The 16496-nt window shown below is 39.6% G+C and overlaps 1 protein-coding gene across 2 annotated transcripts in view; it reads left to right on the forward strand.

Moving 5' to 3' along the window:
- Window positions 1–16496, forward strand: part of ITSN1 (intersectin 1) — a 247032-nt gene that overhangs the window by 151771 nt on the left and 78765 nt on the right. For both annotated transcript variants that reach the window (XM_017883938.1, XM_017883937.1), the window contains exons 17-19: window positions 696–823; window positions 4125–4354; window positions 6543–6664. In XM_017883938.1, coding sequence (XP_017739427.1) covers window positions 696–823; window positions 4125–4354; window positions 6543–6664 — 480 coding nt within the window. The remainder of the gene's footprint in view (window positions 1–695; window positions 824–4124; window positions 4355–6542; window positions 6665–16496) is intronic.

Here is a 16496-nt window from a genome sequence, read left to right on the forward strand (position 1 = left end):
TGCAGCTAGTATCAAGTGAGGAAATTGGATCCAAGGTAGTCATCATCAAATTATAGCTTTTTACTTTCAACCTGATTGCTGGTTTAGGTTGGGGCAGTTAGCAACTTGAAGGATAGATTTAGTAAGAAAAGATGCTCTGAAAGAGGTGTAATTTGAAGAAAATAGACCCTTGGGGGAAGAATTGAGGTCAAATAATTGAGTAGCAAAGAGATGTCCATTTGTTCTAAGGCAGCTTAGTGAAAGGTGGAGGTGAGGTTTGAATGGAGGTATGAGTGAAGAAGAGGCTTGTGTATTTTCAGAGTCAGTAGAGGTTGCTGTTGATTGATAATCAAAAGAAGCTTAAGTTTTATTCATGATCCTCGCCATATCTTGAAACTGGTTACGTTCCATTATGATTGCTGAGCCTTATCAGTAGAGTTCCCCTTCTGCCCTTCGCTAGCAGGTTTCTTCTAGAGCAGATCGTGGAAAATGGTATAATGTGTATGGCTCATTAGAATGTAATCTGAAGTGGCCTTTGGAAATCAGTCATGTCAAAATGTGGTGTGATTTTAGCTTTCCAAGTTGACTTTTTCCAACTCTGAAACGTTATCTCCTAAGTGTCCTAGGCTTCCCACTATGAAATGTTGCATGCTGATAAATAGTTGATGTATTTGTCACTCATGTCACTACATGAGCTGTTTTTCGGTTAATTATAGGAACTAAGAGAAATACATAATAAGCAGCAACTCCAGAAGCAAAAGTCCATGGAGGCCGAACGACTGAAACAGAAAGAACAAGAGCGAAAGATCATAGAATTAGAAAAACAAAAAGAAGAAGCCCAAAGGTGAGTCTTCTTTGGATTATGGACTCATCTGGAAGGAACTTTGAGGATTTACTATTCTTTGCCTGGCTTCTCCAAGTAGTTACTGCACCAGAAAGAGCCTTCAGTCTTTAGTGTGCGTGTGAAGTGTGAGTGCAAACACAAACACGTGTATATATAAATCTTTGCATATATCAGTACTCCCTGAAGTTTTTGGTTAGTTCCCAGAGCTCTCTCAAGCTACTACTATGTAGATAAATGGAATTATACAAGGAAATTGGGACATTTGGTGTGCTCATTTGCATGTTAATGGCCAAAATAACATTTCTAGTTCACAGCCTTTTACTATGAGCTAACAGGGGTCAGAATGCCTGGTTTAAAATCCAAGCCACTGAGCTAGCGCCCCAACACAGGGCTTCTCCAGCAGGGTCAGGGTGGGCCCCTCTGTTTCCCTTCTTCTGTTTTTCAACTGCAAATTAAACTTTAGTACAAAAGGGGGACATTTGCCACTGCTGCTTAGTGCATAGGATACAGACATGTTTTATCTTTTTTTGAAGATTTGTGTTTGTGATATTTTATTTTACTTGTAACTTACTGTGGTAAATTGTAGAAATTTGTGTCTGATTTTGTTACTGGATATTTACCTTTTAAATGTCAGTTAATTTTAGACTCCACAAAACAAAAATGACCAAATGTCCCAATGACAGCCTGTAAATTATAAAAGTTGGTAATTGAAATTAGATTAAGGCCAGGCACAGTGGCTCACGCCTGTAATCCCAGCACTTTGGGAGGCCAAGGTGGGCGGATCACAAGGTCAAGATATTAGGACCATCCTGGCCAACATGGTGAAACCCCGTTTCTACTAAAAATATAAAAAATTAGCTGGACACTGTGGCACGCGCCTGTAGTCCCAGCTACTTGGGAGGCTGAGGCAGGAGGATCACTTGAACCCAGGAGATGGAGGTTGCAGTGAGCTGAGATCATGCCACTGTACTCTAGCCTGGCAACAGAGAGACTCTATCTCAAAAATAGAAAAAGAAAAGAAAAGAAAAGAAATTAGATTAAAAAGACGACGAAACGGATACTTGAGGCAAGTCGTTAACTTTAGTGGGCTGAGTTCAGTTAACCTGCCGAGAGCTGTGCATACTTTCTTATGGGTATGTAGAGTCGTCTGTTTGTGTTTCAGTGCCAGTGGGGAGGTATCTGGGGTCCCAAACCCATTTACATGATTGTTTTATGGTTTTCTTGGGGGTCAGACTAAGGGTCTTCTCCTTGAATGTATTGATTAATTCCATCCTTTTCTTACCTCCACAGTGTATAAAATGCTTTTATTATTCACACTATACTGCACTGAACTGTGAAATTCCTACAGAGTAGAAATAAACATAAAATACAGAAAAATACATAAAATACATAAAATAGCATAATACAGAAAATAGCATAATAAAAATACGTAATATGTATTCCAATTACATAGACAAAAACTACTCCAAATTAACTTCAGAAATTAGATGGTTATACACTATATATGGTGACCTTTATTGGTAGAAAATATAAAGTAATTTTTTTTTTTTTTGAGACGGAGTCTCGCTCTGTCACCCAGGCTGGAGTGCAGTGGCGTGATTTCAGCTCACTGCAACCTCTGCCTGCCTGGTTCAACCGACTCTCCTGCCTCAGCCTCCCAAGTAGCTGGGACTATAGGAGCGTGCTACCACGCCCAGCTAATTTTTATATTATTAATAGAGATGAGCTTTCACCATGTTGGTCTAGAACTCCTGGCTGGTCTAGAACTCCTAACCTGGTGATCCGCCCTCCTCAGCCTCCCAAAGTGCTGGGATTACAGGCGTGAGCCACCATGCCCGGCCACTGTTTTTATTATGGTTTTTTGTTGTCATGATTAACAGTATCCTTACCCCTCCAAAAAATGTTTTATGCTTTCCTAAAAGACACTTTAAAATTGTAAATAAAATGTTTAAGATTTAAGTTTAAAGGCTTCTGCATAAAAATTTCACATTCATACACAGTAGAAATAAATGTAATTTTTTGACAATGGAGAATAAAAGTATAATTTGTTTCAATTATGTTCCCGTGGCAAATTCCTAATTCTAGCCGATGACCTGTGTGCATTAGCCATGTCACAGGATGGCAGTTCAGGGTGGAGACTCTGGGACCAGGCCGCCTGGGATTGAAGCCCAGGCACATATGACTGTGTGATGTGGACAAGTCATTTAATATTCTCTGCCCCAGCTTCCTTATTTGTAAAATGGGAGTAATACTAAGACTACCTACCTGATTCGCAGTTTAAAGGAGTTAATATATGGAGAGCTAGTTGTTATTATATCATTTGTTATTACATATTAGTTTCATTTAAAGTATTTTCTGACTTTATAAAGTATTATAGAATGAGAAAAATCATTCTCAGTCTTTTACTGTGGGTTTCAGGTTGAGGCCATCAAAAATTTCAAGGCCTAGGCCGGGTGCGGTGGCTCAAGCCTGTAATCCCAGCACTTTGGGAGGCCGAGACGGGCGGATCACGAGGTCAGGAGATCGAGACCATCCTGGCTAACCCGGTGAAACCCCGTCTCTACTAAAAAATACAAAAAAACTAGCCAGGTGAGGTGGCGGGCGCCTGTAGTCCCAGCTACTGGGGAGGCTGAGGCAGGAGAATGGTGTAAACCTGGCAGGCGGAGCTTGCAGTGAGCCAAGATCCGGCCACTGCACTCCAGCCTGGGTGACACAGCGAGACTCCATCTCAAAAAAAAAAAAAAAAAAAAAATTTCAAGGCCTAGATTTAATTACAATTATCTATTTGTGGTAGCTACTTTGAAAAACAAAATCAAAGTAGTTGAAGTCAATAAAACAATCCCTTGCTTTCAGCTTCAGGTTTGGGGAGCAACATGTGTGCATGTAAATGTGTTGTACCCTTTGCTGGGGGGAAATTTTAGTGATCTGATTGATCATGTACTTATTTTAAGTGATATTTCATTTACAGTGTTGGGTGTATTTTATTTTTATAGAAGTTATGTTCTCTGTGTTTTATGGCTCTGTTTGGTCAGTTTAATACCAGCTTCATTATTAAGAAGTATGTTTCTTACTCTTGTAACCACTTTATAAAATACATCAGAAATTTTCTGTGTTTTCCTAAATCATGTGATTTCTTCTCACTCAGAACTGAAGCCCTGATTCAGTTGCCCCGTCTGAAGAACAGTGTTCCCTTGATGTTTCCCATCCCATTTACTGGATGGAGCTTTTTTTGTGAAAAGAGGCAACAGTAGTGTTAACTTAGAGTTGCTTCCTTGCTGTAATCAAGTGTGTTTGTTGGCAGACGAGCTCAGGAAAGGGACAAGCAGTGGCTGGAGCATGTGCAGCAGGAGGATGAGCATCAGCGACCAAGAAAACTCCACGAGGAGGAAAAACTGAAAAGGGAGGAGAGTATCAAAAAGAAGGATGGGGAGGAGAAAGGCAAACAGGAAGCACAAGATAAGCTGGGTCGGCTTTTCCATCAGCACCAAGAACCAGCTAAGCCAGCTGTCCAGGCACCCTGGTCCACTTCAGGTATTAGAAGCCAAAAATAATTCTAGAAAATAAGTCATCTTCTCTCCCAGATCCTCCTGAAAAACGCCCATATCTCATCAGGACCTGTCTTGGCTACATTAACAGATGAGAACTTCAGTCTCTTGTTTTGAGCATGGCAGCTCTTCTTTCCCCAGGGTCAGTTGAGATCTATGTAATTCTCCCATCACCATGCCAGCCTCTGGCCCACATTACACCAGCATCCACGAGTCCTCTGCAGAGTTAACAAGTGGTGTGAAGTTCCACTGGTCTTACATGCTGCAAAAGATACCTGCTGTTTCTCTGGTTTGTTATTTCCCTCCCTGGAATTTCTGAGCTGTTTCTGCAACAGAAAGTGGCACCTTTCACCCTTGCCTCCACTGATGGGGTATTCGCTGTCTTCGCTCTGCATTGCATAAAACTGCTTTTACTTTTTGAAAAGTGGCAGCGTTTTGTCCTTTGAACATAATTTGCTTTTTCTTTTCTTTACTTCTCTTTTCTTTTTACTTTGAGACAGTCTCACTCTGTCACCTAGGCTAGAGTGCAGTGGCACAGTCATAGTGCACTGCAGCCTCAAACTCTTGGGTTTAAGCAATCCTCCTGTCTTAGCCTCCCAAGGAGCTGGGACTATAGGTGTGTACCACCATGCCCAGCTAATTTTTTTTTTTGTACAGATGCAGTTCTAACTTTGTTGCCCAGATTGGTCTTCAACTCTTGGCCTCAGGCAATCCTCCCACCTTGGCCTTTCAGAGTACTGAAATTACAAGCATGAGCCACCATGCCTGGCCTAATTTGTCTTTTTTTTTAAAAGAAAAGGATAAATAAAAGACTGAACAAAGAGAGATAAATGAAAGACTGATCTAATTGGAATAGCTAGAAAAAGCTATCCTTTATAATAACAGATGTAAGCTAGAATGTATTTAAGATTCTTGTGTGGTTGTGTGATCGTACAGTTTTGCAAATAATGCTCAGCGGAAGCAAGTCGTTGCTTTTTCTTTGTGTGGTAAATTATACCAATTTTGCTTGGTCATCCGTGTGCTTCTTTAGTGCTGCAGTATACAGAAAGAAAAGAAAGAAAAAACACTTTCAAGCTATTCTGTAAAGGTTTACTGGTTCCCAGCTGCATAGTGGGCAGAGATGGGCGTGAGGTATGGAGCTGCATTAGGCACCTACCTGCGTTCAGATGCGTGCAGTCCAGGGGAAAGACTGGCAGGTCATCAGACCTACACAGTAGCAACCATGTCATAGGAGGGGAAAATTAATTTTTTGATAGTTTTTTTCTACCTGAAAATAATTTCACCATTGAGCTTAGGCAGTTTAAGTTCTTCATGCGTCCTCCTAGTATAAAGTGAAGATTTGTTTTTTCGCCTTAAGTCAGTAGGTAGTCTTGCATGTCATACAGTTCAAAATCATGTGGAGATAATACTTTACCCTCATTGCTTTCCAGATAAGAGAGTTATATGTCAAAATACTTGTAGCTCTTGAGTAAAAATGCCCAAAGGTCTGTTATTAGTTGTTGCTAACCAGAATGCAAAATATCCTCTGCTCATGTGCATGTTTAAACATTTTGTTTCATTTAAAATCTAAATTATTTTCATCTAGGGTTCATCCTTAGGCTCATTATTTCCCAAAGAAATGTAGAGGAAGAGTTTCTTCATCGGGGATTATCACTATAACTGAAATCAGCACTTAGGTTTTATATGACCATGTTAAAGAGCCTAAAACATCTGCTTTTTTATGTTTTGGTATGGAAACTGGTGCCTCTGTTCCCTCCCAAACAAGTTTGCTCCTTGGCTGATTCAGACTTTGGGTCGTATCCTAACTGCTACATTGTACTCAACACGCTGGGTAGGGAGGAGGCGGGTATTGATGCTTTACAGATCTGCACTGCTAGAGCCCCACCCAAGAGGCAGAGACAAGGAACCTTTAGGAAGCCTGGCTGCACTCAGCCTTGGAATGACCTTTGTTTAGAGGGAGTCACCAATGAACTCTCTGATGGGTTTGAGTTGCTGACGTCAGATTTGGCTCTGCTTTGGCAGTCAGTATGCGTTTCAGAAATTCCTTGAATGGAGGGAAATAGTTCAGAGGTGAAGATAGGCAATAGAGGAGAGGTTAGTTGTTTGGCTTGTTGTCATACATTTGTGTTCTCTGTAATTATTTATTTTTGTCCCCCCACCTTTTTTGTAAACAGAAAAAGGTCCACTTACCATTTCTGCACAGGAAAACGTAAAAGTGGTATATTACCGGGCACTGTACCCCTTTGAATCCAGAAGCCATGATGAAATCACTATCCAGCCAGGAGACATAGTCATGGTAAGAAAGACTCCAGTGAGAGGGTCATTTCTGTTGAAGATTAGCCTCTGTCCTCTTGTTTCACTTTATCCAACAATTGTAAGATTGTCAGTGAGTATGAAACCCAATAATTCAGCATCTAGAGTTTTAAAGTGTAAGCTCAGTCTTCTTTCTTTTTTATTAAAATGAAAGATGGCATTTAAAAAATGTATCCCAACATCACTTTAAAATTCAGTTGGTAAAGACAATGTGTTCTTATTTTTAAATCTATAAATGTCTGATAATTTCAGAGTTTAGATTACTACTTATATACTATAAGTATAAATATATATGTAATACATATATATGATGTATAGACTATATACTAGCATGCATGTGTATATATATTATATATGTAATATATACTAGTGTGCATATGTACATATATATACACACACACTAGGATCCTCCAAGGTGGGAGGAGGCCAGGAGTCTTTAAGAAATAGTTATAAGTGCAGAACACTCTATCATCATTCTCATAATTGTAAAAATTTTTGTATCTTTGCATCAGAGCATCTTTTTTCCTTTTAATTATGTAAACTTTGAATTATGTAAAAAGAGTAATGAATTATACAGTTAATCTGCTTTCCTACTCTGAAACAGAAAATAATTTAGAATTTTACTTTGTTACTGTTTCTTTCCTTTAATAACAATCTTATGATGTGACTAAAACTATAGGAACCAGTTTAAGAAAGAAAATCAAACAACATGGTTGATCTAAATCATTTTCTAAAAGAAAATGGTAGTTCCTTGTTCTAGTTACTCACTTTTAGAGTCTTAGAAGTCGTCAACTTTGCATTACTCTTAGCACTTTTTTTTTTTAAAGATAATTTAGCTTTTTTTGTTGTTGTTGACACAACTTCTCGCTCTGTTGCCCAGGCTGGAGTGCAGTGGCACGATACTGGCTCACTGCAACCTCTGCCTCCCTGCAACCTCTGCCTCCCGGGCTCAAGCAAAGCGATTCTCCCACCTCATCCTCCCAAGTAGCTGGAACCACAGGCGTGCACCACTATAACCAGCTAATTTTTGTATTTTTTGTAGAGACAGGGTTTCTCCGTGTTGCCCAGGCTGGTCTTGAATTGCCTGGGTCCAACGATCCTCCCATGTCAGCCTCCCAAAGTGCTGAAATTACAGGCATGAGCCACCATGCCTGGCCTAGAATTTGTAAAGAACTATGAAAGTTAACAATTGAAACAAACATGTTTCTTGCCCAAGGACTGTATGTCTTTGAAATATAAAGGGTGTTGTACAGGTGATTATACTATTACTCATGCATTCATCTTGCCATATACACATCATATCTGTGGATCTTTAATAGGCTAAAATATGTAGAAATAACAATATATTTGGCACTTAGAGAAATCAATTCCTATGTCCCCTTTTATCCTAATAGCGCTGCTTTCTCTGTAATTACCATGGGCTAGAAGAAGCAAGGCCAAAGATCGCAAATTATTTTTTCTTTTCTTTTCTTTTCTTTTCCTTTTTTTTTTTTTTTTTTTTTTTTTTTTTTTTTTTTTTTTTTTTTGAGACAAGGTCTCATTCTGTCACCTAGGCTGGAGTGCAGTGGCATGATCTTGGCTCACTGCAGCCTCCACCTCCCAGGCTCAAGTGATCCTCCTGCCTCAGCCTCCTGAGTAGCTCAGAGGTGTGTGCCACCACACCCAGCTAATTTTTATTTTTTTATTTTTTTGTAGAGATAGGGTCTCCCTATGTTGCCCAGGCTCCAGATCTTTAAAAATTAAAATCACCTTAACAATAGTGAAAACTTCTTCAAATATACTCCATGGCTTCATTCAGCACACAGTTATTGACTGAAACATGCTGGGTGCCAGCCTTATTCATCCTTTACAGAAAGAACTGTTGGTTTGGGCACTCCACTCTGTACACAGAAACAGTAACTCGAGTCAGCAGGGCATGTTTGTCAGCTTTCTTCTAACTTCACCACCTGCTGTTTCCTACACCGTGGTTTCTAATAGCCTGAAGCTACTTTACTCATACTGCCTCATATTTGAAGTAGTGTATCCTGTAAAGCAGATTAATTGTAAAATATGTAAATACCATGTAATAGGGATCTAAAATTTCTGAAAATACAAGGTCACATCAGTGAGGACCTCATTACAATTTTTTTAACGTTAAACAAACCAGCCTAATATTTTTGAGACCGGATTTTCTTGCAACACAAGGTGCAGAGAAGCAGCTCGCTCTCATCCTGAAGTAAGGGAACGTTGTGAAATGTTATGATAAGGAAATGTTGCAGGTGATCTGTATCTTGATGAGAAAGTGTTGCTCTTTTTCGGTAACGTATTTGGGCTTCACCTATAATCCTAGGCCTGTTGAAACCTTTTCCTCGAATTGGCTAGTTAACCACCAGCTTGATGAGATGCGTAGAGTTTAGATATGCTGTAAGAATAAAGCATGTCATTAAACATATATTTTGCCTTGCTTTCAAACCTTTGCTTTCCTGGTGGAGGTTAAAGGGGAATGGGTAAGTGTTGCCTAACTGTCAGGAAGTCTGCATCTTATTCAATGTTTTGTCCTTTTAAGTCACTTGAATTCTGTGTAAGTACACATATCTCTGGGTGTTGTTGTGGCAGTAAAAATGTGTTTGAATCTGTGTAGTAGGTTGTGCTTAAAAAAAAAAAGTAAGTCATAAGTCTTCTCAGTTTGTGTACTGGGTTTCTTTTTGCTAGATTCCTTTTAAGGACTAACTTGAATGCTCTGTGTTTGGCAAGGAATTAGGTCAAGTCTTCATCTCAGGCCATAGACAAAAAGGAGTTCCAAGTAGATTAAACATAAAAGATACAATTCTGGGAAGAAAAAACTTTTAAGGAGACTATTGGAATAATTTTCTGGCTAAGAAAGGCCTTTTAAGCTATAAAACCAGAAGTCGTAAGAGGCAAAAATGGACAGTTGACAATATGCAAAAATTAAAATGTCTGTATTTCAAAATATATGAGACCAAGGGTTACATAAAGGGTTACCCCTGTTACATAAAGATTCCAAACAGTTAACTTTGAAAGACACCCATAAGCCTTAAACAATTGGCAGAGGATGGGAAGGGACATTCACAGATGAAGTAAAAAGTCAGTTATTTAAAAAATACATGAAAAGATGCTTAGCTTCTTGAGCGATCAGAAAAATGCAAGTTAGAAAACAAAATAGCATTGTTCCTCTATCAAATGAGCAAGTTTAAAAGTCTGGTAATATCCAGCTTTGTCAAGAGTATAGGACAGTGAATATAATATGCATTGTTAGCATGGTTGTATAAATTGGTTAAGTGATTTGGAGGGCAATTTGGCAGTGCCTGTTTAGATTTAAAATTCTCATTCCCTCTGCCCCAGAAAGTCTATTTTTCTCCTTCCTCTCATGCTTTTCCTTCCTCTTTTGGGCACATGCACAAATATGTGTGTATGTGGATGTTCACTGCAGTGGTGTTAGTAAAAGAAATAAACAGCCCAATGTCCATCAGTAAAGGGATGGTTTAAATAAATTATGATATAACTAAAAAAAAAAATGAAGATTAAAACTTATATAGATCACATATACAAATAAGATTTCCTTCAAAACAGAATATGTGCAGCATAATTGCATTTGGTTAGAAATAAAACTATATATGTATTCATGTGTTTATGTAATGTTAACAATTTTGAAATATATGTATCAAACTGTTAACAATGGTTACCACTGGGCAGTAAAGAAGGGGCTTTCATGTTGAATTTTATAGACTTCTATGTTATTTTCATTTTTATAAATGTATTTAATTTATAATTTTTAATAAAACTAAAAATAAATTAAGGACAAGTATAACAGAGAATATCTACCCAGGACTGTAATAGTGTTTATTTTATCCCAGACCTCCTAAATATGTAATGAAATGTAGAATGTACTACTAGGCATAATTAGTTGGCTTGCGGAAGGGACAGCAGTGTTTCAATTTTGTACTACAAAATGCATTGTGATACTCCAGGTGCCATTCAACTGTGTTATCATTGTGAGGATAACAATCAATGCAAAAAGTTAGATATTGACATCTAATAGCAACAGGTTTGTATTTTTTTAATTTCATGAATTTTGCAGGTAACAAACAAGGAGCATGAAACATGTAGTACAACTTTACTGTCAGTCTCTCTAGGTTGAAAAATCTGGGGTTCACTTTTACTTTTGTGGGCACAGTCATCATCAGATTCTCAGATTCCTCAAACATCTTTGGGACATAGGTTACTATAATATGTTCAATTTTTAGAAGTCTAACAATGTGACAGTGTTTTCTTTTTCAATGTAGGCAGTCTTAGCCTTAAAATAATTTGCTTTTAGAAAACTTAGCGCGGTTTTATCCAAAACTATAATTTTCATGGTTAACAAAAATTTAATGTGATACCTTGTATATAGCACTATTCTCAGTGCTGTTGATAATAGAAAATTATCAAGTCAACCATTCATATGTTTAAAATCTTTTTAGAAAAATCTAGAGGAACACATGAAAAGGCCAATATTTGATGAAGTTCTCAATAAATATTCACTAACTCTGCTAGGAATTTAAAAAAGGAGAGGAATCAGTGTGAAGTGATGTGCTCAGGGAAGACTGAATGCTTTCCAATTGAGTTTGACCTTGATGGCTAAGGCTTAGATGTTTAGAAAATATATGGCCTCTCTTGATCTGGAAGTCTCAATTCTTGGAGGGTGAATTAAATCAAGTTTGACATCCGTAACATATTAGTAGAACATAAGAGACGAGAAGACCTATGCTCACTCCTTTTTTTTGAAGTTTGTGTTGAGAACACAGGCTGGGTGTCTAAATCAGTACAGTCTTTTGGCTTTCATGGGCCACATTGCAAGAATTGTCTTAGGCCACACATAAAATACACTAACAGTAACAATAGCTGATGAACTTTAAAAAAATCACAAAAAAATCTCATAATGTTTTAAGAAAGTTGATGAATTTGTGTTAGGCCGCATTAGAGCTGTCCTGGGCCACATGCAGCCCGTGGGCTGTGGGTTGGATACGCTTGGTGGCAGCCCATGGGCTGTGGGTTGGACAAGCTTGGTTTAAATGCTATCCTTGGACTGGTGCAGGCCTGAATGCATCCAGATTGCTGAGGGAGCTTCCAAAAAATAACCACGCCAGGGCTCATCCCCAGAGATTGTGGGAACTTGACTGCATATACAGCATTCAAAAGTCCGACCAGGTGGTTCTGTTAGGGAGTCAATTTCAGGAACCACTGATCTAACTTAATCTCTTGTTCATGTCAGGACTAATCCTAAATCATTTCTAGAAAATATCCTCTTAAAAATACCCAAGGAAGAATGGACTTCTTTAGTAGTTATTAGTCATTAGCTAGTCAGTTCATTCTGGAAATTGTCTTAGTGTTACTCTTATACCAATTTTTAACTCATTGTTTTCCTTTTCTTCTCTTGACAGACATTTTTAAAAATGTAGCCAACAATACCTTTTTCTCTACCTTCCATAGATTTCCATAGATTAAACATCAGAACGCAGCTCATTTAGTAACAATTGGCCATAATATCACTGCGGTTTTGAGGGACCAGTATACACATGATTACAGGGTTGGCTCACATCTGGCCCAATCACTGCCTGTTTTGTAATAAAGTTTTATTGGAACACAGCCAGGCTCCTTCATTCACATATTGTGTGCTACAGTGGCAGATTTGAGTATTTGCAACACAGGCAAAATTTGCCAACCTCCAGGATGGAGCTTTAGAAAGAGTTTTAAGGCCAGGTACGGTGGCTCATGCCTGTAATCCCAGCACTTGGGGAGGCCGAGGTGGGCGGATCCCGAGGTCAGGAGATTGAGACCATCTTGGCTAACACGGTAAAACACCATCTCTACTAAAAAAAAAAAAAAAAAAAGCCAGGCGTCATGGCAGGCGCCTGTAGTCCCAGCTACTTGGGAGGCTGAGGCAGGAGAATGGCGTGAACCCAGGAGGCAGAGCTTGCAGGGAGCCGAGATCACGCTGCTGCACTCCAGCCTGGCAGCAGAGCGAGACTCCATCCAAAAAAAAAAAAAAAGAAAGAATTTTAATATCCTCATCTAGGAATTTGGGGGAGAAACCTTATATTTCAGAACCAGCGAATCCATGAAAAATGTTTTGCTACCTGCACTCCTCAACACATCCCATGCAGCCACTGTCAGCTGGTCTGAATACACAGGCTAAACCTGTTTGCTACACTTGTTTATCGTGTTCTGTGAGGGAAAAAGGAATTTCTGCTTCCCTCCTTTGTGACAGGGTCAGAGATTTTAGAAATATTAATCTCATCTAATGAAGATGGCAGCCATTGAGCATATAAAAATTGAGAAAAGACATGTAATATTATCAGCCTTTGCCAAATGGACTTGAACCTGAAGTGGCTGCTGTGTATATTTGACTGTTGCATCAGTGAGCTACAATATGCAGTGTGTAATTACTAACATTTTGTAGACCAGCTCTGAAACATAGTCCCAGAAATGTGAGCAATATCTGGTGTTTGTACTTCACTTTAACGCTGTTTCACTCGAATTACCCCCAAATACGTTGGGGTGTTACAGTGTGGCTGATAAATGAAATTGTATTGAGACCAAGATTGTTAATAATAACATCTCCTTATAGTCCCCAGTAGGTAAATGTACATTGTGTAAAAAGTCCACGTTGGAACCAGTCATATTACAAAGCCGTTTGTGTTCCTACTTCTTGGCCTGCCATAATCTTATGTTTTCCAGAATTGGATTGACATTTTGGGGAGTTTTCCAAATCCAGGAAGAAATATATTTTATTTTCATATGTTGACCTTTCTAAGTGGTTAATTTAATTTGGGTGTTAAGAATGAATGTCTCTTGCATCCTCTGAACCTTAAACTGTAATAATTTATTAAAACTGATGTATACTTATAAGAGTAAATTAAACTAATTGAGACTATTGTTTGGGGGGCTGTTGAGACCAGCAGATTTCTTTGCTTAAAAGTGAAATGCTGATTTCACTGTTGTCCTTAGGGCTGGGAGAAGCTCTTATGGAGATAAGAGGCTGATATGGCCCCCTCCTTCACTCCTAGGTGTACACTGCACCAGCAGACTTTCTACCATATCTGGGGACAGGCTGGGTGTTATCAGTTTACTGGAGGGGGAGGACATTTCCCCAGGGCTTCAGATCACATTCCAGATGTCCACCAAAAGTCTTTTTTTTTTTTTTTGGAGACAGGCTGGACTGCAGTGGTACGATTTTGGCTCACTGCAACCTCCACCTCCTGGGTTTAAGCAATTGTCTGCCTCAGCCTCCCAAGTAGCTGGAATTACAGGCATGCGCCACCACGCCCAGCTAATTTTTGTATTTTTTTTGTAGAGACGGGGTTTTACCATGTTGCCTAGGCTGATCTGAAACTCCTGACCTCAAGTGATCCACCCACCTTGGCTTCCCAAAGTGCTGGGATTACAGGAGTGAGCCACTGCACCTGGCCTAAAAGTCTTATTAACCAGTCAATACCCTGTGTTTCAAGGGAGTGACGATAGATGATGGGACATAATTAAGCGAAGCAGCTGACCTTTGAGGAGATCCAAATGAGCAGACGAGTAGGAGTTCCCATCAATCGAGGGATCCACTTGAGCCCCTAAAGGATTGCTTATAGCAAGAAGGTAAACCTAGAGAAACCTAGAGGGAGTAGGGTGCCAGGCAGTTAGAGTAGGGAACTACTGAACAGAGAAGGATATTGTTACCTAGAGTGAAGGTAAAGTCAAGACCAGGCTTTTAGAACAGGACAGAATCCCAAGTAAGAGAACTATAGCACAACATCGGAGCCGGACAGCAGGAGAGATAATTTAAAAAAAAAAAAATCTGGCCTGGTGCAGTGGCTCACGCCTGTAATCCCAGAACTTTGGGAGACCTAGGCGGGCAGATGACCTGAGGTCAGGAGTTCGAGACCAGCCTGGCCAACATGGTGAAACCCCGTCTCTACTAAAAGTACAAAAATCAGCCGGGTATGGTGGTGGGTGCCTGTAATCCCAGCTACTTGGGAGGCTGAGGCAGGAGAATTGCTTAAACCCAAGAGGCAGAGGTTGCAGTGAGCTGAGATTGTGCCACTGTACTCTAGTCTGGGTGACAAGAGTAAGATTCCATCTCAAAAAAAAAAAAAAAAAAGTAACACTTTTAGTCTGCCAGGCATTGGTGTAAATATTTGTCAGTCCTCACAGTGAGCATTATAATAAGACAGGTATTTTTATTATCCCCATTTTACAGACGAAAAAACTGAGGTGCCATGAGATTAAACTTGCCCAAAGTCAACCAGTTAATAGATTGTAGAACTAGCACTTAAAGTGAGATGGTCTAACTGCAGAACCCTGTTCTTGATCATTGCACTTCACAGTCTTGACACTAAATTATTGTGTGTTTGGCTCATGCTCCTAACCCACTCCTGCCTGACATCACCTTTGGTCCTAGAACCAAGTTGGCTGGTCTTGACTATTGAGCCTGCTGAGAAGTCTGGCAGGACCTGGCTATGTTTCCAGTATGGAGCAGCTGCAAAGTTATAGTGTGCACCATATCACCAAAATGTAAACAAGGCAGGAAAGACATCTAGCCATTTGAGTTTAGCGTAAAAGAAGATCCAAATGGGGGAGAATTTATCTTAAATCCTCATCTAGAGAAACAGTTGGGGCTGCCCAGAAAAAGAACAGTAAGAACAAAACAATGACTGGAAAGTGGCTGGTGTGTTCATGTGGGTGTGAGTGCGAGCAGAAATGAAAGAGCTGTGAAGCCAAAAATTCAACCTTTGGAAATGTTATTGCATTTATGCAAGAGAACTCCTTTTTTGGTTGTTTGGAGAATTCTCAGCTTTAAAAATTGCTTTTATCTGTGATGATAAAGTTTCCCTAAAGTGGAGCAGCAATCAGGCATCCCCTACTTGCCGAATATTTTGTAAATAACAGGTAGAATTCAGTAGTAAGCCTTGCCTTGCATTCTGTTTTCTCCACCTCTACCCCAAGCATTTATTAATTCAAATAAGCTAATAAGTAATGAACCCTATTACTCACTCTCCACTGAGTACATGCAGATAGATGTTTGGTTTCTTTAATGTAATCATTTTTTGCTTTATTTTAATTCATTTTACTGAATACTTGAATGGATTAGATAACTGGTATTTTGTCAGATTTTCCAAAATCATTGTTAAGACCCTACCTACTCATGTCTGATTTCTAAGAAGCAACTTTAATGTCCAGTGAAGTGTTTGATGTTTTACTCCTCAGGCAGCATAGGAAGGGGTAAAATAAGATATAAGGTTTCGTAAGATAAAACCGTTATAAGAATTATAATAATGAAAATAAAATTATTTTTGAGACGGAGTTTCACTCTTGTTGCCCAGGCTGGAGTGCAATGGCATGATCTCAGCTCACTGCAACCTCTGTCTCTTGGGTTCAAGCAGTTCTCCTGCCTCAGCCTCCCAAGTAGCTGGGATTACAGGCATGCGCCACCATGCCCGGCTGATTTTGTATTTTAAGTAGAGATGGGGTTTCACCATGTTGGTCAGGCTGGTCTTGAACTCCTGACCTCTGGTAACCCGCCCACCTCAGCCTCCCAAAGTTCTGGGATTACAAGTATGAGCCACCGTGCCCGGCCCAAAAATAAATGTCCTGATAGCAAATATGATTGTCCTCCAAAGTCATTCTCCTATTGCTCATAAAATAGTAGGGACAACTCGTAAAGAAAAGTAGAATCGGCCGGGCGCGGTGGCTCAAGCCTGTAATCCCAGCACTTTGGGAGACCGAGACGGGCGGATCACGAGGACAGGAGATCGAGACCATCCTGGCTAATACGGTGAAACCCCTTCTCT

The sequence above is a fragment of the Rhinopithecus bieti genome, unplaced genomic scaffold (assembly GCF_001698545.2).
Source record: "Rhinopithecus bieti isolate Rb0 unplaced genomic scaffold, ASM169854v2 scaffold_13207, whole genome shotgun sequence".
Classification (NCBI taxonomy): domain Eukaryota; kingdom Metazoa; phylum Chordata; class Mammalia; order Primates; family Cercopithecidae; genus Rhinopithecus; species Rhinopithecus bieti.